The sequence below is a fragment of the Populus trichocarpa genome, chromosome 9, assembly GCF_000002775.5.
Source record: "Populus trichocarpa isolate Nisqually-1 chromosome 9, P.trichocarpa_v4.1, whole genome shotgun sequence".
Lineage (NCBI taxonomy): Eukaryota > Viridiplantae > Streptophyta > Magnoliopsida > Malpighiales > Salicaceae > Populus > Populus trichocarpa.
The window spans coordinates 9140369-9163804 of NC_037293.2; the positions used below are offsets into that span (position 1 = coordinate 9140369).

The following is a 23436-nucleotide window of genomic DNA, read 5'->3' on the forward strand; positions in this document are numbered from 1 at the left end:
AAAATTAGCTTGAGATCTTATATATTTTTATAAATTTATATAATTTTTATTATATTTTATTATATGCAACTATAGACTTTATGATTCACGGTTATATTTTTTATTTGATGTAAAAAAAACATTTTAATAACACGTGCACGTTATTTTTTATGTGTTGAAAAAAAAGATATTCGACCCGCAGCTAAACGAGTTAAAAAAACACGTTAACACGTTAACACTTTATTTTTTGTATTTATTGACATAAATAATTCTTATAGACTTTTTAATTTATAATTAGAATTAAAAATAAAAAACAAAAAGCTTATATATTTGTTTTTTATATATAAAAAAATCTATCCGATTAGCAAGAAATCACGGGACTATCAGAGACTATTTAATAATTTTTTCCTCGATAATTGAATGTCTCATATGGCTTCTTACAGTTGAATTTCGTTGAAAATAATATTTACTGAAATTTTATAGTAAAATTCTTTTAAATAATTATATTGAAATGATACCTAAACAATTATCTAATTATGTTTTAGTTTTAAAAAGATCGTAAATTTTTATTACAACAGTAACCGTTACTTTATATCTAATATGCATAATTCTTTCTTCTTCTTCTTTTTTTTTTTTTTTGTTTTTTTTCAACAAACAAAAAGACAAGATATTTTGAAAACAACGGTCGAATTTGACTAAATTTAGACAAATTTTAAAACACATAAGTTTTAAATCTATCCGGTGACTTTCTCCTTATTAAGGACATACAAGGAAAGGGAGATGAAACTAATCAAAGTATATATTCAGCGCATTAAAATCTGGAAATATAATTTCAAATGATAAAATTAAAAAAAAAATTAATGGTAAAATTCTAGACGCCACAAAATACAAGGAACAAAATAATAAAAATAAATTTCAATGAACAATATTTTGTGTGTGTGAATGTGAATACTGGTTTATGAACCACGAAGAGGATGTTCTTTTAGTTTTTTGTTTTGTAAAATAACTAGCTGCCTCAAAATAAAAATAAAAATGTCCCGTGGGAAACAAAATTAAGGATAGTGGATATCTGTTAAAACACATGAAGCCAAAATGGTGGTAGGTAGTCATGACTGTTTATAAAGATTCCTGGCTTTGGTCAGTTTTTAATTTTAATTTAATTGCTCCATTGTCCTGAGTTCGTCAATCTCTTTATAGTTATATAGATCAACAACGTTTATTGATCATCCACCACTTCTTCCTCCATATATTCCACACACTCCCTCAATCATGGATTCAAGTTCAAATGAAATAATTCACCAGTGGGGCTCATATATTCGTGTATACAAAGATGGACGTGTAGAAAGGTTCTTCGGCACCGATAAAGTTCCGTCATCCATCAATTCTACAGATGGGGTATCAACCAAAGACGTGCTAATCGCTCCCGAAATCGACGTATCAGCACGTATTTTTATCCCTACGAGCACCATAAATTCAGGCCACAAACTCCCTCTCCTAATCTATTTTCATGGTGGAGGGTTCAGGGTTGGATCACCATTCTGTGCAACATATCATAATTATCTGACCTCTGTTGTCACTGCAGCCAGTGTTGTTGCTGTTTCTATTGATTACAGATTGGCCCCTGAGTATCTAGTCCCAACATGTCATGAGGACTCATGGGTTGCCCTAAAATGGGTGGCATCACATTCTAATGGTGAAGGTCCTGAAGAATGGATAAGGGACTATGCTAATTTTGGCCAAGTTTTTCTTGCTGGCGATAGTGGAGGTGCCAATATTGCACATGACTTGGCTGCTCAAGCTGGGATAGAAAATCTAAATGGAGTGAAGTTAACGGGACTCTGTTTAGTCCATCCATATTTTGGGAGTAAAGATAGCGTGGACGAGTCGTGGATTTTTGTGAGCCCAACTACAAGTGGGTTAGATGATTTTAGATATAATCCAGCTGCTGACTCGAGGATGGCTAGCCTGGGGTGCACCAGGGTGCTAATTTGTCTGGCTGAGAAGGATGCGCTGAGACAGAGAGGGTTGTTTTATTATGAGACATTGAGGAAGAGCGGGTGGGGTGGAGAGGTGGAGATTGTGGAGACAGAAGGAGAGGGCCATGTGTTTCACTTGTTTAACCCAAATTGTGACACCGCCGAAGCCTTATTAAAGAAGTTGGCCTCGTTTATTAACCACGGCTAGGCTTCCTTTCACTCCATTGACCGTGGTTGCAGGGGTGATGCAAATGGAGAGGAGTTTGATGGAGTTTCTGTTGAAAAACAGCATGATCAATCCAAGAATAATGGTGACACTGCTATTGAATTTGATGAAGGTCGTAGCATGTCCGGGAAGGATAATCCCAGCAATCATACTACTGTGAAAGTCTATCAGAGAAGGAAGCCTTTGGTTAACGGTGGAATTATCAGATTATATTAATTATTAGTTATAGAATTCCATATCAGCAGTTAGTTTCTTAATAGCAATTATTATTAATGTTTAATAATAATTGCTATTATGGTGGTAGAGAGATTTTTTCTGAGATTATTATTGGAGAGATTCCAATTTATGGGAGAGACTCCCATATTTTGGCAGTGAGATTCTGCCTGTTCTGATGTAATTCTTACTTTCTTGAAAGTAATCAATACAGCAGTTCTCTATTTACAGATTTTGTTATTCATTAATGTTATCAATTACACTTCAAAGGTTGTTGTCTTTAAATCAAATTCTTACTCCCTGCCGCATCAAGTGGATTGTCTGCTCAGTACGACGAACGTTGAATGATAAGAAGAGAAGAAATAATTATTCTTAAATTTGATTAATAGATTTGATGCGGGTGGTTTAACATCTTGTTTAACTTTGAGGATGGATTTCTTTTTGTTTTAAGTTTAGTGAGTTGACTCAGTGAGTTTTGCGTGGTAGCAGGTGTGAGGGGAATGGTGGCTGCGATGGGTGGCCAGCTGGGGGCGACAGAGGTTTTATTTTTTGAGGTTGGGGGTAATGACAAAGGGGTAGGGTTTCCAATGGTGGGTCTGATTGTTCCTGGCGGTGTTTGGTCTGGATTTGTCTTTGAGAACGAGAGGGGAAAGCCTGTGGAGGGTGGTTGTTGGGTTTGTGTTGTGGTCGTGAGTTTTTTATTGACTAGGCCTGGGTGAATGGGTTTTGGTTAACTGTGATTGTAATAAAATTACTGTATAGCAAAAATGGGCATTTTAGCTATTTAAAAATTTTAAAAAAAAGTCAATAAAGCTGGCTGCGCCGACAGAGGTAGTGGCTGCGCCGATAGCAATTCTCTTTTGTAACCCTTTGAGCCAACCATTTTATCAGGTTTCCCTGTTGTCATAAACAAAGAGTTCTCATTGTTATCCCCCCCCCCCCCCCCCCCCTCTTATAGCAGGACTATCCCCACCTATCATATTCGACAACCAAAAAAATCCTTTCTGATATGTTCCAATTTCAAATGAGAATATCAAGAGGAACCGCCACTCGAAGCTGCCACCAGAAGAGACGAATCCATTTTCAGAATAATATGTTTGAAACAAAGATGCCATGCTAATTTAAGACCCAACAAAGCAGCCCACATTTCAGCCTGGTCAGAATTACAGGCCAGCACACAAACTGGGTGGTGATCAGATTTAATCCGAGGAAGATGAAGAACATGCCATCATCAAAATTCATTAGCCAAAATTGATTGCAAAAAGCACAATTGATTCTTTCAAACCATAACCTCTAGCTTCCTGGCCCCCTCAAGTAAAACAAGAACCCATGAAACACAAATCAATAAAGTTTACACTCATCAATCCATTGTTTATACGTCAAACAACGATAGAAATCAAAAGGAGCTCCACCTTTTTTGTCTGCAGGGCTAAGCATCTCATTAAAAACACCCAGATCAATTTCAATATGAACAAATTGGCCTCCACTATCTACAATACGAACCCTTGTCAACAGTGTCTTTCCAAAGAATCCATAAACCACCTGAAAAACCTTGAGCATCCACTCTGAGAGGACTTTATCCGCATTAACCTCACCAATGCGAGGTTCAACAATAGCCACCATATCAACTTTATTAATCCTCGTTAAATCATAAAAAAATACTACTAAATTTGGTGCTTGCTGCCCCCCGATAATTCTAATATATAATCCAGCCTTGCTGTTACGTATTTGAGATTGGAAATACTGAATGCAAAACGCTCCAAAGATTTGACTTCGCCACGCGGTTTTGAAATCTTGAACTTTCTTCATATTTATGGCAGATGTTTATGGAGTGAGCCAGCCTATGCGTGTTTTATAATTTATACTCCTCTGATATGGGATTTGGAATTAAGTGCTTGCTTTGTAACTCTGGACTGCATCCAACAATTATAATGGGCTCGTGCCTTGTTTAAATAGAAAGAAAATTCCAGTTCAAAAAGGAAAAAGGAAAAGGTTACAATCTAAAATTGTCTTCCCAGAATAGCACAAACATGTAGTCTAGGAATTGGTGGTAGTGCTCTATTAGTTTTACGTAAAGGGTGGGGTTTGTACTTTCTATAAAGGCCAATACCACATCAAATACAACACTGAAAGAAAACAAGAGAACAGACAAGCATATTCAGTTTTAGCCATGTATGAAAGAGACAATCTTTTTAAGCATAGCCACAGCATTGTCGCTGGCTGGCTTGAACAAATGAAAGACGTGCCCCTCTCCTTTGACCTCCATAGTCTCAATCACTCCAACCCATCCGCTTTTCTTCAAAGTCTCGCAGTATAGCAGGCCCCTATCCCTTAGCAAATCTTTCTCAGCAACAGAAACAAACACCTTGGAGCACCCCAGACTAGACAAATTTGGATCATAAGTAGGATTGATTAAAGGGTCATCACATCCACTTGTTTTAGGACATGCAAGGTGCCATGTTGCACTCATCCCTTTCAACTCCCTTTCTAATTCATTAACTTCATTTCCAATCCGTTCCTCTCCCCAAAAATAAGGATTTATTAAAACAATACCTGCAACATTTACACCAATTATTTTCTCTTGACCAAACCTCATAGCCACGTGGTGTGCTATGTTACCACCAGCACTGTCACCAGCCAAGAACACCTTGCTTAAATCAGCATGTTTATTTAGCCACTCTTCAGGTCCGTCTCCGTTGACATGAGATGCAGCCCATTTTAGGGCAGCCCATGAATCATCATATGGAATAGGGATGGGATGTTCTGGTACTCTCCTATAATCAACAGAGATAGCAATAACTTTAGCCTCTGCGACTAAGAGGTTAACGTAATTATGGTAAGTAGGCGAGAAGGCATTTTCAACGTAGAAGCCTCCCCCATGAACGTAAATTAGGAGAGGGAGCTTTTTGTTGGGATCCACTCCTTTTGGGAGGTAAAGTCTACAAGATAGTCTTGCTTCTTTTGAATAGATGACATCTTTTGACAGGACATTGGATTTGGGATCCTGGGAAGGGGGGACGATTTCGTTGCCAAAGAGCCTCTCTATCCTGCCATCTTTATATAAGATGATAAAGGGAGACAGATCCTTGGCAACATCAGCCTTGGCTGCGTCCATATTGAATGAAAACATGGTGGCTTTTCTTTTCTCTTCCCTCTGTTTTACAAGAAATGATGAAGTTGTGGTAGCCTGAGAAAAGAATGGAGGAGGGTCTTTAATTTATAGACAGGTGAAAGACAGAGACAAGGAAGAAATTGAATTCTTACGGTGTTCCCTGCTACTGGTTTTAAATCCTCAAGCAATTAATTCTTGGCTAACACAGCAATAATCACATAATAAAAGTCTTCTAGATGGGTTGAAATTCTAAAGTGAGAGTGTCCAAGTTCCATACCTGATCAAACGCTATGATTCAACGTCCAGGCTTGTCAAATAAGGAAACTCCAGGAGAACGTCAGTAGTTGACTAGCGCGTAATTACTTTACTAATTTTATTGGCCAAATCGCATGGATTTATCATGCGATTAATTCTTGTTTATATATATAAAAAAAAAAACAAGAAGGGAAAAGTCTGTTAAAAGGAATGAAGTTTCATGCTTAGGGCCCTACCTCCGTCTTGAGAATTATCATGAAGCTGTCTTGTAATCCTTTTCTTTTGTAACTAATTAAGGCCGACTACCATCTCAGAAAGGATGGTTCTACTACGATTTACTAATGCCGACGTATTAGGTAACCCAATCAATGCACCGACATTTAGTATATATATTCTGGACCTAAAAGCATCGAGGTGGCTTTTATATTCATCTTGTTGAGATGATAATTTCCTTTGCAAAATCAACCCCCCCACCCCCCCCCCCCCCCCCCCCGCCGCCACAAGGTGGCTTTAGAATTTCCGGGTTTCATTAGATTTATTTTGTTGAAATGATAAGTAGAGTTAATTATAATTTAGTTCATGTGTTTTTTTATGATGTTATAAGTTAGTCCTTGTTGCTTTTAAAATTATAAGCAATCCCCTGACCAGGGTTGATTATAAATTTTTAAAAGTTCGAATTATTCAAAAGCAGTGGATATGGTTTTTATTTTTTATTTTCTCTTTATGTTTGTCTTATTTTTTTAAAGTGAACATACTGTGAAAAACAAATATTGATCTTAGAGACATATCAAAATTTCGATGATGACATCATCAATATTATTGAAAAGATTTAAATAAAACGAATCCGATAACATTAAAAAAACGATCATAAACGATAAACGAAGTGGGTACACAAGCCATCCAAATGTATTGAGGCTCACTTGTCTTTGAATCGCTTGTGTGACCCACTCCAGTCACCGTTAGTAACATTTTTTAGTTTTGTTAGATTCATCTTGTTAAGATTTTTTTAATAGTATTTATAGTGTCGTCATCAAATATTGATAAGTTGTATAAATCCCTTTTCTTTTCCTTTCTTGTTTTTTTCTCTCTTCTCTCTCATTTCTTTTTATTAAATCTTGTGTTGGATAATTTTACTATTTAAAATAATACTCGCCACTCTTCATGGATCATTGATATTATTGGTATCTTTCTAAACTATACTATTTTTCTAAATATTTTTTGTATTATATTATTTTTTCTGAATCATGGTAGCAAGATTGTCAAAATATTTTTTTAACATCAAACAAAATATATAATATAAATTCGGATAGTAATAATCTATTGAAAAGCACATGAGCATCCTCTTCCTTAGTATATGATGATTCATGGACAGCCCTTAAATGGGTTGCATCTCATGATAATGGAGATGGGCCTGAGGAGTGGCTAAACTCTCATGCTGATTTTAGCAAGGTGTTTTTTTCTGGAGATAGAGCCGGGGCTAATATATCACACCACATGGCCATGAGACACGGTCAAGATAAACTAGTTGTATAATAAATACTGTTACTGTTAAAAAAAATATGATACGATATTAACTGGATATTAGTCGTAAAAATTTCAAAATACTAATTTTAATTTTTTTTTATGTTTTTCATACAATTATTTTTAAAAAAAATTGTTAAATAAAGACTTCTTATAATATAAAAACATATATTCTTTAATTTATCAATTTTTAGAGTTTATTTAAAAGTGTGATAGCAATTGTTTTTTAAAATATTTTTTTCATTAAATTTATTAAAATAATATTTTTTATTTTTTAAAATTTATTTTTAATATTATAACATCAAAATAATTTAAAAATATCAAAATAATTAATTTTAAATAAAAAAACCTTATATTTTAAAAAATATTTTAAAAAAACAAAAACAAATAATTTAACCGTGAACGTGGGTGCACAGTTCCTCGATTTTGAAACTTCAAGTACGTTTTACAGCTGCCTACTGGGCCTGGGCTATTAATGTCCTTTTCCATTATGCTCGCACGTGACTATGTTAGTTCTAACTAACTTTATTCGAGGACATGATTCTATATTTTTCTTTTTTCCCTGTTATAATCAAACAATTATTAGTATTATATTATAATTACTAGTATTGTAAAAAACATAAAACAACAATTTTTGAAAAAAAATATGCATACTAGATTTATATAAGTTTCTTATAAATTAATGACAATGTTACCCAAATCTTATTTGAAAAAAAAAACATAATATGATAATTTTCTAAATTTTATTGAAGTAATATTAATTACAAATTATTTTATTCTAGAAAGATAAAATAATTTTTTTTTATAAAAAAACAACAAGAGTAGTGTAGGGGATGATTATTTTCGGTTCGGTTCGGTTTTTATAAAAAAAAGAGTAACCAAACTGAATTTTTTTTATATAAAAACAAACCGAAACCGGTTCAAACCGACCGGTTTCAGTTCGGTTCAGTTTTTTACGACACAAAACCGGTTCAAACCGGTTTGGCTCGGTTTTTTCTGTTTGAATTCGGTTTGGTTTTTTCAGTTTCAGGCTTATAAAACCAAAACCGAACCGGTCGGTTTTTTCAAAATTTTAATCGATTTTTTTCACGGTTCGATTTTTTCGATTATTTTTTCTGGTTTTCTCGGTTTAATCGGTTTTTTGGTTTTTTTCTTACCATTGGAGTGGTGGATTTGGTTGCTGAAAAATCAAGGTATAGTTTATTTGTACCCTAAAAACTTAAATTTCACTGTATTTTCATTAAAAAAAATCTCATGAGGTATCAAATATGCCTAAGAACTTAAAATTAATCCTAACAAAAAATCCAAACCTAAACCAATTTTCATAGCATGATTAAAAACCAAAAACCATTTTTATGGGACCCCCCCTAAAAATCAGCCTTAAACACTAAAATGTCATTTTTTATTGGTAAAACGTGGTCGTTCGCGTTCTTTCTCTAGTCGTAAACCATGAAAAATAATTGATTAGTTTTATCAAACTAAAAGGTCAAGTTATAAATTAGTAATTATCTTATTGCAAAAAAAAAAGATAATTAAATAATTGTTAATAAAAATAACGGCTGCGAGCAAAATTAATATTAAAAAACACATGTTAAAACTATTTTATTTCTTAGATAGTTTTTTATTTTCCTAATAATCTTACCAAGTGTCATTTTTTTTAAAAAAAAAAAACATTCGGAAATCTGATTAGAAAAAATTGTTACTTTCAAAACTATAATTTTAAACGGTTCAAGAAGATATTAATGTGACAACCAACGTAACAGTACTAGACGATACTTTATCACTGCATTTAAATATTAAACTCAACGGTCAAACTCGTTGCTAGTGAAGGAAGAGGAAGAAGAAGAAGAATTTTCATCCTCCATTATTTTATTTCCTATTAGATTTCATTTTTTTTATTATTGTTTTTTTTCTTTATAATTTTTTTTAGACTAATAATTTTTTTTACCCTTCATCGTTCAACATTTAATTAATTTCAATTTAAATTTCTTGATTAAGTCTATATCTAAAATTTTATGAGTTTTAATAAATTTCACGTGTTTTCTTTAAATTTAACAATTTTTTATTTTCACATTTAAATTAGAGCTACATAAGATTAAAATGACAAAATATTTTTTTTTAACCATATCACCATTTGAGTGGGGCATTTAATTTGTTGTTTCCTCACTTTGTAGAATAACTCACACCAATTTTTTAATTTATTTATTAATATTTATGATGTTGGATTAATTTATTCTCATACACTAGTCAAAATTTCAATTATTGTTTCAAATATTTCATCCCAAAAATAATATTTATATTGTTTTAATACAATTTTTTTTATATATATAACCCACAGTGAAGTGAAGATCTAAAGCCTAGTATATACTAGTAGCTATCCAAATAACATCCTAATCAAAGGTGAGAAACTTGAAGATTTCATAAAACAAAGTAGTACAATGAATTGAGGAAGAGGAACCGCCACTCGAAGCTGCCACCAGAAGAGACGAATCCATTTTCAGAATAATATGTTTGAATCAAAGATGCCATGCTAATTTGAGACCCAACAAAGCAGCCCCACATTTCAGCCTGGTCAGAATTACAAGCCAGCACACAAACTGGGTGGTGATCAGATTTAATCCGAGGAAGATGAAGAACCATGGCATCATCGAAATTCATTAGCCAAAATTGATTGCAAAAGGCACATATCGATTCTTTCAAGCCATAATTTATAGCTTCCTGTCCCCGGCCCCTCAAGTAAAACAAGAACCCATGAAACACAAATCAATAAGTTTACACTTTACACTCATCAATCCATTGTTTATACCTCAAACAACGAGAGAAATCAAAAGGAGCTCCACCTTTTTGTCTGCAGGACTAAGCATCTCATTAAAAACACCCAGATCGATGTATCATAGAACCAGCAATAATTCTAATTATATGGTAAAACAATGTTGTGTTTCAACGAATACTAAGGGTTGGCATAAATAACCATTTGCCTTTTAGACACATTCTCAATTTCAATATGAACAAATTGGCCTCCACTATCTATACAATACGAACCCTGTTAGCAGTGTCTTTCCAAAGAATCCATAAACCACCTGAGAAACCTTGAGCATCCACTCTGAGAGACTTTATCCGTATTAACCTCACCAATGCGAGGTTCAACAATAGCCACCATATCAACTTTATTAATCCTCGTTAAATCATAAAAAAATACTACTAAATTTGGTGCTTGCTGCCCCCCGATAATTATAATAGATAATCCAGCCTTGCTGTCCGTATTTGAGATAGGAAATTCCAAAGACTTGACTTCGCCACTCGGTTTTGAAATCTTGAACTTTCTTTATACTTATGGCGGATGTTTATTGAGTGAGCCAGTCTATGCGTGTTTTATAATTTATACTCCTCTGATATGGGATTTTGGAATTAAGTGCTTGCTTTGTAACTCTGGACTGCGTCCAACAATTATAATGGGCTCGTGCCTTGTTTAAACTGAAAGAAAATTCCGGTTCAAAAAGGAAAGATGAAAAGGTTACAATCTAAAATTGTCTTCCCAGAAGAGCACAAACATCTAGTCTAAGAATTGGGGGTAGTGCTCTATTAGTTTTTTACGTAAAGGGTGGGGTTTCTACTTTCTATAAAGGCCAATACCACATCAAATACAACACTGAAAGAAAACAAGAGAACAGACAAACATATTCAGTTTTGGCCATGTATGAAAGAGACAATCTTTTTAAGCATGGCCACAGCATTGTCGCTGGCTGGCTTGAACAAATGAAAGACGTGCCCCTCTCCTTTGACCTCCATAGTCTCAATCACTCCAACCCATCCGCTTTTCTTCAAAGTCTCGCAGTATAGCAGGCCCCTATCCCTTAGCAAATCTTTCTCAGCAACAGAAACAAACACCTTGGAGCACCCCAGACTAGACAAATTTGGATCATAAGTAGGATTGATTAAAGGGTCATCACATCCACTTGTTTTAGGACATGCAAGGTGCCATGTTGCACTGATCCCTTTCAACACTCTCTCTAATTCATTAACTTCATTTCCAATCGGTTCCTCTCCCCAAAAATAAGGATTTATTAAAACAATACCTGCAACATTTACACCAATTATTTTCTCTTGACCAAACCTCATAGCCACGTGGTGTGCTATGTTACCACCAGCACTGTCACCAGCCAAGAACACCTTGCTTAAATCAGCATGTTTATTTAGCCACTCTTCAGGTCCGTCTCCGTTGACATGAGATGCAGCCCATTTTAGGGCAGCCCATGAATCATCATATGGAATAGGGATGGGATGTTCTGGTACTCTCCTATAATCAACAGAGATAGCAATAACTTTAGCCTCTGCGACTAAGAGGTTAACGTAATTATGGTAAGCAGGCGAGAAGGCACTTTCAACGCAGAAGCCTCCCCCATGAATGTAAATTAGGAGAGGGAGCTTTTTGTTGGGATCCACTCCTTTTGGGAGGTAAAGTCTACAAGATAGTCTTGCTTCTTTTGAATAGATGACATCTTTTGACAGGACATCGGATTTGGGATCCTGGGAAGGGGAGACGATTTCGTTGCCAATGAGCCTCTCTATCCTGCCATCTTTATATAAGATGATAAAGGGAGACAGATCCTTGGCAACGTCAGCCTTGGCTGCGTCCATATTGTATGAAAACATGGTTGCTTGTCTTTTCTCTTCCCTCTGTTTTACAAGAAATGATGAAGTTGTGGTAGCATGAGAAAAGAATGGAGGAGGGTCTTTAATTTATAGACAGGTGAAAGACAGAGACAAAGGTGAATTTGAATTCTTACGGTGTTCTCTGATACTGATTTTAAATCCTCAAGCAATTGATTCTTCGCTAACACAGCAATGACATCATAAAAGTCTTCTAGATGGGTTGAAATTCTAAAGTGATCGCATGGATCAAACGCTATAATTCTACGTTCAGGCTTGTCAAATAAGGCAATTCCAGGAGAACGTCAGGAATTGACTGGCACCTAATTACTTGACTAATTTTATTGGCCAACAGAGACTTAAGGTCATGCTAAATTGTAGAATCGCATGGATTTATCAATTTGAACACAAAGTAAAAAAAGGCATGGATATTAATCATGGGATTAATTCTTGTTTATATAAAAAAAAAAAAGGAAAAAAAAAACAAGAAGGGAAAAGTCTGTTAAAAGGAATGAAGTTTCATGCTTAGGGCCCCTCCATCTTGAGAATTATCATGAAGCAGTCTTGTAATCCTTAATCCTTTTCTTCTGTAACTAATTAAGGTCGACTACCATCTCAGAAAGGGTGGTCCTACTACGATTTACTAATGCCGACGTATTAGGCAAGCCAAACAACGCACCGACATTTAGTATATTCTGGACTAAAAGCATCCATGGTGCTTGAGGGACGACTAAACGTAAAATATGATTTTTTGAGGAGGAATTCTACAAGCACGTTGAGCATTGCCTTTGAAAAATCCCTCTTTTTTTCCCCCGAGGTGGCTTTAGAATTTCCGGGATCGTTTGGATTCTAGAACATGACTAAGATTTCGAAACCATTTGGTATATAATAATTTCCTTCTAGTAGGATTGAAGGAAAATTCCTCGTGTCTGTACGCGTCACGATATTATATGACATGTATTAAGAGATCTAGTAGATTGAAGGAAAAGTGATGAAAAAAGTAGAAAACAATTTATAAAGAGTAAAAAATGACGACAAACTATTGATTTAAAAACACGATTAATGCTGACTTATGACATGATAATTAATTATGCAAATCTCAAGAATACCACTATATATATATTATATTATATATATAGGTAGTCTTAATTAATATTTTCATCAAATATCTTTTTTATATCAATTTTATTTTCAAACTTTTATAAACTCTTAATTAAAAACTTAATTTCATCTATTTTAAAAGGTTTTTTTTTCCTATATCTTTATTTAAATTATACTTTTTTTTAAGAAGTAACGTTATTTTGTAGGAAAGTTGACTTAATTGAAAAATAAAAATAATTTAGTGATAAAATTGATATAAAAGATAATTTGGGTACACAATTGATATTACTCGATAGTACTTAGTGATATTTTTTATATTTGCTTTATTTATTTTACACCACGGAAGGGTATTCTTCAACTTATATTAAAAGATATATATTATTATTCATATTTGATTAAACCATGATTAATCTATGTCATATATATTTTGGTTTGGAGTTAATGAATGTAATTAATCCATATTACTTATAGGTTACTAGTGGGTGATTAGCATTAATGATTATTTATAATTCTAACACATACTGTGTAATTAACTTGATCAATGACTATATATATATATATTAAGGTACTTGTAACTTTTGGTAAGTTAATTAATGTCCATTGATTTAGGTCTATATATATATTCGTGAGCTTTTATATTGGACTTGAGATTATCTAATTAGATGGACATAATTTCTTAATAAATCTTGGTTCTTCGATGAAATATTAGATAACATGTAGAGTCGTATAGTATGATACAGCCAAGAATTGAAGTAACAGATTACATGCAGATATATATACTCAGCTATCTATCTTCATGCATGAAAGAGATAAATTTTCTACGCATAGCGACGGCATTGACGGAGGAAGGATTGGATAAATGAAAAACATGAACCTCTTCTTTGGCCTCCATGATCTCAACCTTTCCGCCCCATCCATTCTTATTCAAGGTCTCATAATACAGCCACCCCCTGTCCCTCAACACATCATTCCCAGCTATAAAAACAAGCATCTTGGAGCCCCCCAGGCTAGGCAATCTTGCATCCTTAATTGGATTAATTAAGGGATCGTCGCATCCACTAGTCGTAGGGGGCACGCGACATGCCACATAGCATCAATCCCTTCTCGTACTGCCTCTCTTTCATTAACCTCGTTGCCAATACGTTCTTTGCCCCAGAAATAAGGATGTATTAGAACAGTCCCTGCGACATTGATACCAGGTAATCTCTCTTGACCGTATCTCATGCCCATGTGATGGGCTATATTACCGCCAGGCGCCAGCACTATCTCCAGCGAAGTACACCCTGCCGAAATCAGCATGAATATTTAGCCACTCTTCAGGACCGTCTCCATTGACAAGAGATGCGGCCCACTTAAGGGGAGTCCATGAATCATCGTACGGGACGGGGATTGGATGTTCTGGGGCTCTCCTGTAATCAACTGAGACGGCAATAATTTCAGCCTCGGCAACTAGTGTTTTAAGGTAGCTATGGTAAGTAAGTGAGAAGGGAGTTTCGATGCAAAAGCCTCCTCCATGATAGTAAAGTAGAAGAGGGAGTTTTTTGCTAGCATCAACGCTTGTTGGGAGGAAAAGTCTAGAAGAAAGATTTTCCTCCTGTGCATAGACAACATCTTTGGAAAGGACATTGGATTTTGGGATCAAGAGAAGGGGGGACAATTTCGTTGCCACTTAGTCTATCTATGCTGCCATCTTTATTTATGATACCATGGGGAGAAAAATTATGGGCAATTTCACGCTTAGTCGAGCCCATGTGGAAAGAAATGAATGAAAATATGTCGCCCTTTTCTGATGTTGAAGATAATGAGGTGGAGAGCTGAGCGGTAGCCAGCCCTTATATATTGTTAGAAATTAGTGTATAATAATCAATTCATTAGCATTTAATTTGGATGTGAGAGTAAAACAATGCAACGAGATCCGCATTTTCTAAATGGAAGATGATTTGGAAAGCAATAATCGACAGTCGACACACTAAAAGCCCGTTTGGTATTGCTTTTCAAATAGGGATGGATTAAGTTTTGAATTTTTTTTTGTTTAAAGTTATTTTTTAATATGTTTTTGAATTATTTTAATGTGTAAAAATAATTTTTAAAAATTAAAAAAATATTATTTTAATATATTTTCAAATAAAAAATATTTTACAAAATAATTACTTCAATACTTCGAAACACTCTGGAAAGCCACGTTTGGAAAGAGAAGAAGGAAAACGAGAAGGAAAACCGGATTGATTTTAAAAAGACCTTTTGAGATATCTGTTAGGTATACGACCAAAATCCCACATTGGCTAGAAATGGGGAGGATCATGGGTATATAAGGATGGACAAATATTTCCATTGGTATGAGGCCTTTTGGGTATAGCCCAAGAGCAAATCCATGAGGGCTTAGGCTCAAAGTGGACAATATCATACCAATGTGGAGATAAGTGGTGTCAATAGTCCTTACAAGTGGTATCAGAGCCAGGCTCCAGAGTTAGCCATGATGGATGAATCCTCGGAATGCCGAACAAAAGGTGGTGAGCCCCCAATCACGATGTAATCCATGGATCAGCTCTATTGGATAGGCGGTGTGCTCCAGATGTTTCATGGACGTGTCCTGATCCCAACACGGTGAAGAGGAGTTGACCTAGAAAGAGCAAAAACTCTCAAGTCAGGTAGTGCTCTCCGGATGCTTCATGGACGTGTCCTGACCCCAACACGGTGAAGTAGAGAATGAAGAATCCTGGTTGGTAGAGAGTGGACGGATGAATGATCGATTTGAGGGGAGGCTCGGTGGTCCTTTGTTCGAGGGGAGGATTGTTAGGTATATGACCAAAGTCCCACATTGGCTAGAAATGGGGAGGATCATGGGTATATAAGGATGAACAAATATTTCCATTGGTATGAGGCCTTTTGGGTATAGCCCAAGAGCAAATCCATGAGGGCTTAAGCTCAAAGTGGACAATATCATACCAATATGGAGATAAGTGGTGTCAATAGTCCTTACAATATCATGACTTTACCACCTACTTATGATCGGGAACTGCTCTCGTTAAATATGATTGTTTTCGAATTGAACTGTCTTTGGAATAATCTCTTCGGTTGCGGAAAATTCCATAATCACAAAGCAAAAAATGGATGTTTTTCCCAAGGCAATGCTTTTGGATTATTCAAAGGCATCGTAGAATTCTCCTTTCAAGAATCCTTTGTGATGTTTAAGGGATGTTTGGTGTAGAGATGTTTAAGGATTTTTGGACGAAAGAATTTGAGATGACATTCTCGTGTTTGGTACGTAGGTTAGGAAATTTTAAATTCCGGCTGGGATTTACATGCATGTCTTTGCTGTATATTTTCCACAAAATTAGGAATGTAATTCCATGTTAAAATGAGCATGATCACATTTCCAAGCACTTGGGGATGTGAAAATATATTTTTTTCACGTGAATGTCCACGTCTCTTTTATTATTTGACTGGAATAGTTTTATTTTTAGTGATGATTATAATTTATAATATCATTGTTTTAGGCAGCTAGCATATATGCATTTCTTAAGATATGAACTTGGAGAGTTTATATGTTTTTTTTTGTGAAATTTAATATTTTTTCTAAAATGAATAATATAGTATGATCGATTAATATAATATGTAAGTTATGTAATTAAATTGATAGTAGGTAGTTTCTTAATTTTACTTATTAGTTATTAATTATTTTATAAAGTCAAATTTAGGGGTGGAATCCATTTCAATGATTAGTTTTAAACACAGGTGATATGCATGTTTATATTATAGATGACAAATATCTTATTATTAAATTTATTTTAAGTTATAAGGGGAAAATATTAAATTTATTTGATTTTATCACTGATGTTCAGGGATGAATGAATAAGTAAAAGAAATATTAATAAGAACATTTTATTTTCAATCAGCTACAGATATCATATTTCCCCTTATTTAATTCTATAGCAAAATCATACGAAAATTTAAAATGGATGTTGGCATTTTTTAAATATTTAAAATGGCTTATATGAGCTCTTAAAAACAAATATTTAACATTTTTCAAAGCACGCACAAATCTCCCAATGTGGAAAAATAAACTAAATTTTCTTAAGATAATAAGTAGAGTAAATTGTAGTTTAGTTCATGTATTTTTTATTTTATGATGTTATGAGTTAGTCCTTGTTGCTTTTAAAATTATAAGCAATCCCCGGCCCTGACCAAAGTTGATTGTAAAATTCTTAAAAGTTTTTAAATTAAGTTTTTTAAATGTATTTTCTATTTTTTCTTGTGTAGGCGAGATTGTAAAGTTTAATTAGAAATTGAGGTGTATTAAAAGAAATTAATTAAATCATCATGAAAACTGGTAAAAGGACTGAGTTATAAGCAAATATAAAAATATAAAGATTTAGTATTGGATTTTAAAAGATAAAAGAATTAACTAATTATTTCAGTAAGTATACTTAGTATATAGTTCCTAATTCAAAAGCACTAAGATTATGACCCCTTTAAGTAATTATAAAAAATGATACTTTATATATATATATTGAGTAATTATGACCCCTTTAACTAGTAATTATAAACTTTGAAGTTAGGAATTCTCTCTCTAGAAGGGTAAAATATAACTGATATGGTTGGGCTTTTTGTCCATGATAAATGTTCTGACTTCTTAGTTTGGGCTTCGCCCCTTTTACTCCCAGAAAAAACAAAATGGACTTATATATTTCCAGTCGACCTTTCTTATGCAATTAAAAATGACCACGTCATAGAGTGAAGGATCTTCAGTTTTGTTTCTCATCGAGAACGCTCACCCACCATCATCCTGTAACTGGCGTCAAGCTACTTTCACCTAAAAATAAAAATATTTTCATTATATTATATATTGCCGTCCAGTGGAGATGACTATAATGTCCCTACCATCGCGAGTCGGCAGCATCTAATAGCATTGGGACAGGGAGCTTTTTCAAAGTATCACGGTAGTAATAAAATGATGAGGAAATAACATGGTTGGGAATTTAATAGAAAAAATAGTGTAGTTTATAAAATTATAGATGATAAATGTGACTCAAAATCAAAGATAGCATATGTGATTTCTTTGAAGAACAATGTGCAGATGCAATTTTATTGATTTAAAAAAAAAACTATTTTGAATTTTGAATTTAAAAAATAAATAAATATTATTTGTTATCTTCATTACAATTGTGATAAAAAGTAATAAATATCAATCTCAGTTCTAGATTGTGACAAAGATATTATTTATTTAAATTTAAAAACTATTATACTTGTCACAACTTGAGATTACAATATTTTATAAAAAGGAGTTTTTAGGAAGTCATGAAACCGTAGGAAGATTTCGTTTATTCAAGCCTTTTCCAAATATGTTTTGAAATAACCGAGTCCTCTGTCCGCAATTTCAAGAATGCTCAACCATGTCGGAAGTTGCTCAAGATTTCTCTCCTTTTCTTCGACTATACAAAGATGGTCACATAGAGAGACTTATGGGAGTAGATATCGTCCCTCCTGTTGATCCCAATTCCAATGTCATGTCCAGAGATGTCGTCTATTCACCTGCGCTAGATCTATCTTGTAGACTTTACCTTCCAAAAAACACAGATCCGAACCAAAAACTGCCCCTCCTAGTTTACTTTCACGGTGGAGGCTTTCTGATAGAAACTGCCTTCTCTTCTACTTACCATAATTACCTTAATACCTTAGTAGCCGAGGCTAATGTTATAGGAGTCTCCGTAGACTACCGAAGAGCACCTGAGCATCCTCTTCCTGCAGCATACGATGATTCATGGACAGCCCTCAAATGGGTTGCATCTCATGTTAATGGAGATGGGCCTGAGGAGTGGCTAAACTCTCATGCTGATTTTAGCAAGGTGTTTTTTAATGGGGATAGCGCCGGTGCTAATATATCACACCAGATGGCCATGAGACACGGTCAAGAGAAACTAGTTGGTGTTAATGTTGCTGGGATTGTTTTGGCACATCCATACTTCTGGGGTAAGGATCCTATTGGTAATGAGCCCAGGGAATCATCACAAAGAGCATTTGCTGAAGGTCTGTGGCGTCTGGCATGCCCTACATCAAATGGGTGCGATGACCTCCTACTTAATCCACTTGTCGATCCAAACTTGGCTGGGCTGGAGTGCTCCAAGGTGCTTGTTGCTGTCGCTGAAAAGGATCTGCTGAGAGATAGGGGGTGGCACTACTATGAAAAGTTGAGGGAGAATGGATGGAGTGGAGAAGTGGAGATCATGGAGGCCAAAGGAGAGAGTCATGTGTTCCATCTTCTCTCTCCTCCTGGAGAGAACGCTAGGCTTATGCTTAAAAAAATCTCTTCTTTCCTGAATCAGGACAAGGCCTAGGATCTGGGGAGAGTTTCTCTCAGGTTTTTGTTTTTTAATTGAAGGCTATCATGTTTTATCATCTATTTGTTAGTTTTGGCATATTGAGACTCAGTCTCTCTGCAATTGCATCTTGAGTGGACAGTTCATATATTGGACTGAAATGCTCGCATGAAATTATTTCTCGTGTCATCTTCGTTATTTAAATTCTTGATGATGATTTGGAGAATACATCTAGTTCTAACCAGGTTAAGCTTTCAGATATTTTATTTGATTGTTTTTATATATATTTATTAGTCGTTAATGAATGGCTACGTATTTTTTCTCAGTGTGAATGACAATAAGTACGACGTCGTAAGTTTTTATTTTTCTTCCCATTAGAGAAAAATGAATCTTGAGGCCCAGCTAATTTAATATTTGCTGACCAGTACGTCGCTATGTCCATGTCATGATAGGTTTCCAGGAGGGTCATCCATGTGAATTTTTTGGACTTTTCCAATTATATGCAGATATTTTCAACTCTCATTCATGGCGACGTGGACGGATATCTGGGAGGTGGATGATGATAGATGCCGTGTTGGGTTTTATATAACTTGAGTTTAATTATCCCTTGATCCGGGTTAGTATAGTACTACTATCTTCGTAACCATGGGTTTAATTCCAACGCATTTCCAATAAAAAAAATGCTATTTTAAATAGATAAATTGATAAAATAGTATTTTGAACAGTATAAGTATAGTTTTTTTTTATCATGCATATTTCAATGAAAAAAACCCTTTTGAAAAGCTAATTCTATTAGAGTGGAATAAATAAGTGTTTTATTTTTTTAATGATTTTGACATGGCTAAATTTAATTGGCTTATTCTTTTGTTAACTCCACTTTATTAGTTTTGGTTCTTTTGAGAGATATGTAGAAATAGTATTTATGAGAAAGGAAAGGTATTTTAATATTTTGTTTGGCTTTCTCCTTGAAGTATGAAAAACAAGTAAAGAAAAGCTAAAATATTAATTTTTTTATTTTTGGCTATCTATTTAGCTTCTCTATTGGAGATGTTCTTACACGCTGTTATTGTTGCTGTTGTGTTGTATGTTTTTTTTAATGAGAAACATATTAAAATAAATTTTTTAAAATAAATTTTTTTAATATTAATGTATTAAAATTATCTAAAAATAAAAATAAAAAAGTAGCAAAATAATGGTTGAACTGCCACGTCACATCAAACATAATTGTTTACCGGAGGGTCATCCATTATCTTGCAAATTTAGGGCTTCCGAATTAGATGCAGTTTATTGATTATCTTGCAAATTTAGGGCTTCCGAATATAAAGAGTAAAATGATTAATTAATACTGTTTTTATTTTTATGTTTTAAAAGTATTTTAAAAAAAAATTAATTTTTTTACTTTATTTTTTTTTAATATTTTAAAATCATTTTTATATGCTAATATTAAAAATTATTTTTAAAAAATAATAATAAAATATATTTTTAATATATTTTTAAATAAAAATATTTTAAAAAACAATCATAACACATACACAGTATCAAAACCCAAAATCTGCAAGATGAGCTTTGTATCATCAAGCAATTAGGTAAGGTAACCGTGACGATAGTGGATCTATCCATTTCCTTTGTCTCTGATTTATTGCTTTTACTAGATGAAATTCACTCAACAATCCAGTCAATTTTTCCCCGTATCTAAAGAATTTAGGATCATGATCAATTAAATGACTTATTCATAAATTTTGTAATATCTACCAACTCAATTTAGATTTTGTAAGAAAAAAATATTTTAAGTCACTTGTATTTTGAAAGATAAAGCCATGGATATTTAGGCATAATCTACTCTTTTTCTTGTAAATCTTTCTTATATATGTATACTTTTAAGAATAAAATAATCATTTTAAAATTTGTTACTTTAAATTTCTAATTAAATGCTCAAAACACGTTAATTTTTTGTATCTACAGAATATAATAAACATAAGAAAAAGTGGAGCTAGAATACCCTCATTAGCAGAAGAATATAATAAAGTGTCGTCCTTTTTTTGTGGATGTGCATTGTGTAGGTACTCGTCTGCAATCATTTCTTTTGATAGTCGGAATCAGATTCTCAACTAGGACTGTCAATTCCGCTCCATTCCGATGACAGCGGTCGGAATATCCCCCACCGTTGCTATCTTGCTAGCAATCTAGGGCCATCTCCGGAGTTTTTCCGCTGACCAGAATGTCTTTGATATTTCATAAAGATCTGGTTCCTTGAGGATGTCGTTGAAGATGGCATTTTTAAAGGGCAACGTTAATGGTTTTAAATGCTCATGACTGTTCCCAACCTTCTAATATTCAAACGCTTTTAAATTTGTAAATATTATTTTGAATTAAATAAAATACTGGTAGTGTATTTTATTGTAGCTGTGGTTACTTCAAATTAAAGATGTGAAGAGTGGCGCTATCTAACAACAATCAGAGGCAACAAATCGCATCCAGTCATTATTCTTCATGTATGAAAGAAACAATTTTTCTAAGCATAGCCACAGCATTTTCGCAGGTAGGGTTGGACAAATGGAAAACATGAACCTCTTCTTTGGCCTCCATAAACTCAACCATTCCACCCCATCCATTGTTCTTCAAGGTCTCACAATACAACCTCCCCCTGTCCCTCAACACATCTTTCCCAGCAGCAGCAGCAAGCACCTTGTTGCCCCCCAATCTAGGCAATTTTGGATCATTCATCGGATTAATTAAAGGATCATCGCATCCACTTGTTGTAGGACACGCACAACGCCAAATAGTCTCCATCAATTCTCGTATTGTCTCGCCTACATCAACTTCGTTGGCAATAGGGTCTTTGCCCCAGAAGAAAGGATGTACTAGAATAATCCCGATGAGATTAACTCCGACTAATCTCTCTTCACCATACCTCATGGCCATGTGATGTGCTATGTTAGCACCAGCACTATCTCCAGCAAAAAACACCTTGTTGAAATCAGCATGGCTATTTAGCCACTCTTCAGGACCATCCCCATCGGCATGAGATGCAGCCCATTTAACAGCAGCCCATGAATCGCCATATAGAATGGGGATGGGATGTTCTGGGATTCTTCTATAATCAACTGAGATGGCGATTATTTGAGACTCTGCAACTAATGTGTTGAGATAGCTATGGTACGTGGGTGAGAAGGGAGTCTCAAGGCCAAAGCCTCCGCCATGAAAGTAAAGTAAAAGAGGGAGCTTTTTGTTGGGATTGATGTTGTTTGGGAGGAAAAGTCTAGAAGTTAAATTTTCTTCTTGTGAGTAGACAACATCTTTGGACAGAACATTTGATTTGGGATCTAGAGAAGGGGGAACAATTTCATTGCCCACGAGTCTCTTTGCCCTGCCATCTCTGTAGATGATCATAACTGGGGAAAAGTCATGGGCAACGTCAGGCTCGGTTGAGCCAGTAGAGATGACATCGAGGATATCGAACATGATTATCTTCAAGAAATTGAGGGAGATAGTTGACAAAAAAATCCGATGGCTGGCTACCCTTATATAGATCGAAATAACACGTAATAATTAATTAATATTTAATTCAGCAGCAAAACATTTTTTGTCAACCTCTAACATATGACAGCATAATATCAATGACACGTACGAAATTACCAGGTGAGATCTTATAATTTATATAATTTTTTAAATAAAATTTTTAAATTTAAACTTACATGTGTTTTATTAATTAAAAAATAATATTAAGAATTCAAAACACTATTAAAAAAAATATTTATAAAAAATCATCTCAACTTAAAAATTTAAACTACTAGATTAGAACTTATAATATAATTTATATAAATTTTGATATATATTGTTTTTTAAAAGTATCTCAATACCATTAAAAATAAATATTAATTTAATATTCTTTCAAACTAATCACACTTGTTTTTTATTTTTTTATTTTTTTTTAAATTCAGCCCGATTTAATTTTGGATTAGCCGACTTCTTTGAAAGGGCAGGTTAAATTTTAAAATTATTGTTTCAACTGCCAAAAAAAAAAAATCGTTACATAAATTTCTAACCCAGACACGAAGAAACTTTTTATGATATTTTTCTTAATAC

General features: G+C 34.1%; 5 protein-coding genes and 1 pseudogene across 7 annotated transcripts; 2 read left to right on the forward strand and 4 right to left on the reverse strand.

Annotated features, from left to right (window-relative positions):
- Nucleotides 1–1112: 1112 nt before the first annotated feature.
- Nucleotides 1113–2634, forward strand: LOC7490023 (probable carboxylesterase 5). Its single transcript, XM_024608388.2, has one exon. The coding sequence runs from the start codon at nucleotides 1249–1251 to the stop codon at nucleotides 2161–2163; it is 915 nt and encodes a 304-aa protein (XP_024464156.1). The 5' UTR covers nucleotides 1113–1248; the 3' UTR covers nucleotides 2164–2634.
- A 1704-nt stretch (nucleotides 2635–4338) lies between these two features.
- On the reverse strand, nucleotides 4339–5683 carry LOC18102113 (probable carboxylesterase 7). The gene has a single exon (XM_006379144.3). It carries the CDS (start codon nucleotides 5522–5524, stop codon nucleotides 4559–4561), a length of 966 nt encoding a protein of 321 aa, XP_006379206.1. The 5' UTR covers nucleotides 5525–5683; the 3' UTR covers nucleotides 4339–4558.
- Nucleotides 5684–10747: 5064 nt separating this feature from the next.
- LOC7490021 (probable carboxylesterase 7) lies at nucleotides 10748–12025 on the reverse strand. Its single transcript, XM_002313069.4, has one exon. It carries the CDS (start codon nucleotides 11933–11935, stop codon nucleotides 10964–10966), a length of 972 nt encoding a protein of 323 aa, XP_002313105.1. The 5' UTR covers nucleotides 11936–12025; the 3' UTR covers nucleotides 10748–10963.
- A 1709-nt stretch (nucleotides 12026–13734) lies between these two features.
- LOC7457524 (probable carboxylesterase 12) lies at nucleotides 13735–14794 on the reverse strand (annotated as a pseudogene).
- A 3373-nt stretch (nucleotides 14795–18167) lies between these two features.
- LOC18102115 (probable carboxylesterase 12) lies at nucleotides 18168–21752 on the forward strand. Of its 3 annotated transcripts, none has more exons than XR_008060098.1 (3): nucleotides 18168–19391; nucleotides 19803–19966; nucleotides 21411–21752. XR_008060098.1 is itself a non-coding variant. In XM_052455773.1 (2 exons), the coding sequence occupies exon 1, from the start codon at nucleotides 18427–18429 to the stop codon at nucleotides 19366–19368; it is 942 nt and encodes a 313-aa protein (XP_052311733.1). In that variant the 5' UTR covers nucleotides 18168–18426; the 3' UTR covers nucleotides 19369–19391; nucleotides 19857–21752. The 3 variants fall into 3 exon arrangements, 1 of the variants encoding a protein (XP_052311733.1); XR_008060097.1 differs by having other exon boundaries at nucleotides 19857–19966; XM_052455773.1 differs by having other exon boundaries at nucleotides 19857–21752.
- On the reverse strand, nucleotides 21692–22860 carry LOC7490019 (probable carboxylesterase 12). The gene has a single exon (XM_002313067.4). It carries the CDS (start codon nucleotides 22810–22812, stop codon nucleotides 21832–21834), a length of 981 nt encoding a protein of 326 aa, XP_002313103.3. The 5' UTR covers nucleotides 22813–22860; the 3' UTR covers nucleotides 21692–21831.
- Between the last annotated feature and the right edge of the window lie 576 nt (nucleotides 22861–23436).

Coding starts and splice junctions, on each gene's coding strand:
- LOC7490023 (XM_024608388.2), top strand. CDS start 1,249: ATGGATTCAAGTTCAAATGAAATAATTCACCAGTGGGGCTCATATATT.
- LOC18102113 (XM_006379144.3), bottom strand. CDS start 5,524: ATGTTTTCATTCAATATGGACGCAGCCAAGGCTGATGTTGCCAAGGAT.
- LOC7490021 (XM_002313069.4), bottom strand. CDS start 11,935: ATGTTTTCATACAATATGGACGCAGCCAAGGCTGACGTTGCCAAGGAT.
- LOC18102115 (XM_052455773.1), top strand. CDS start 18,427: ATGTCGGAAGTTGCTCAAGATTTCTCTCCTTTTCTTCGACTATACAAA.
- LOC7490019 (XM_002313067.4), bottom strand. CDS start 22,812: ATGTTCGATATCCTCGATGTCATCTCTACTGGCTCAACCGAGCCTGAC.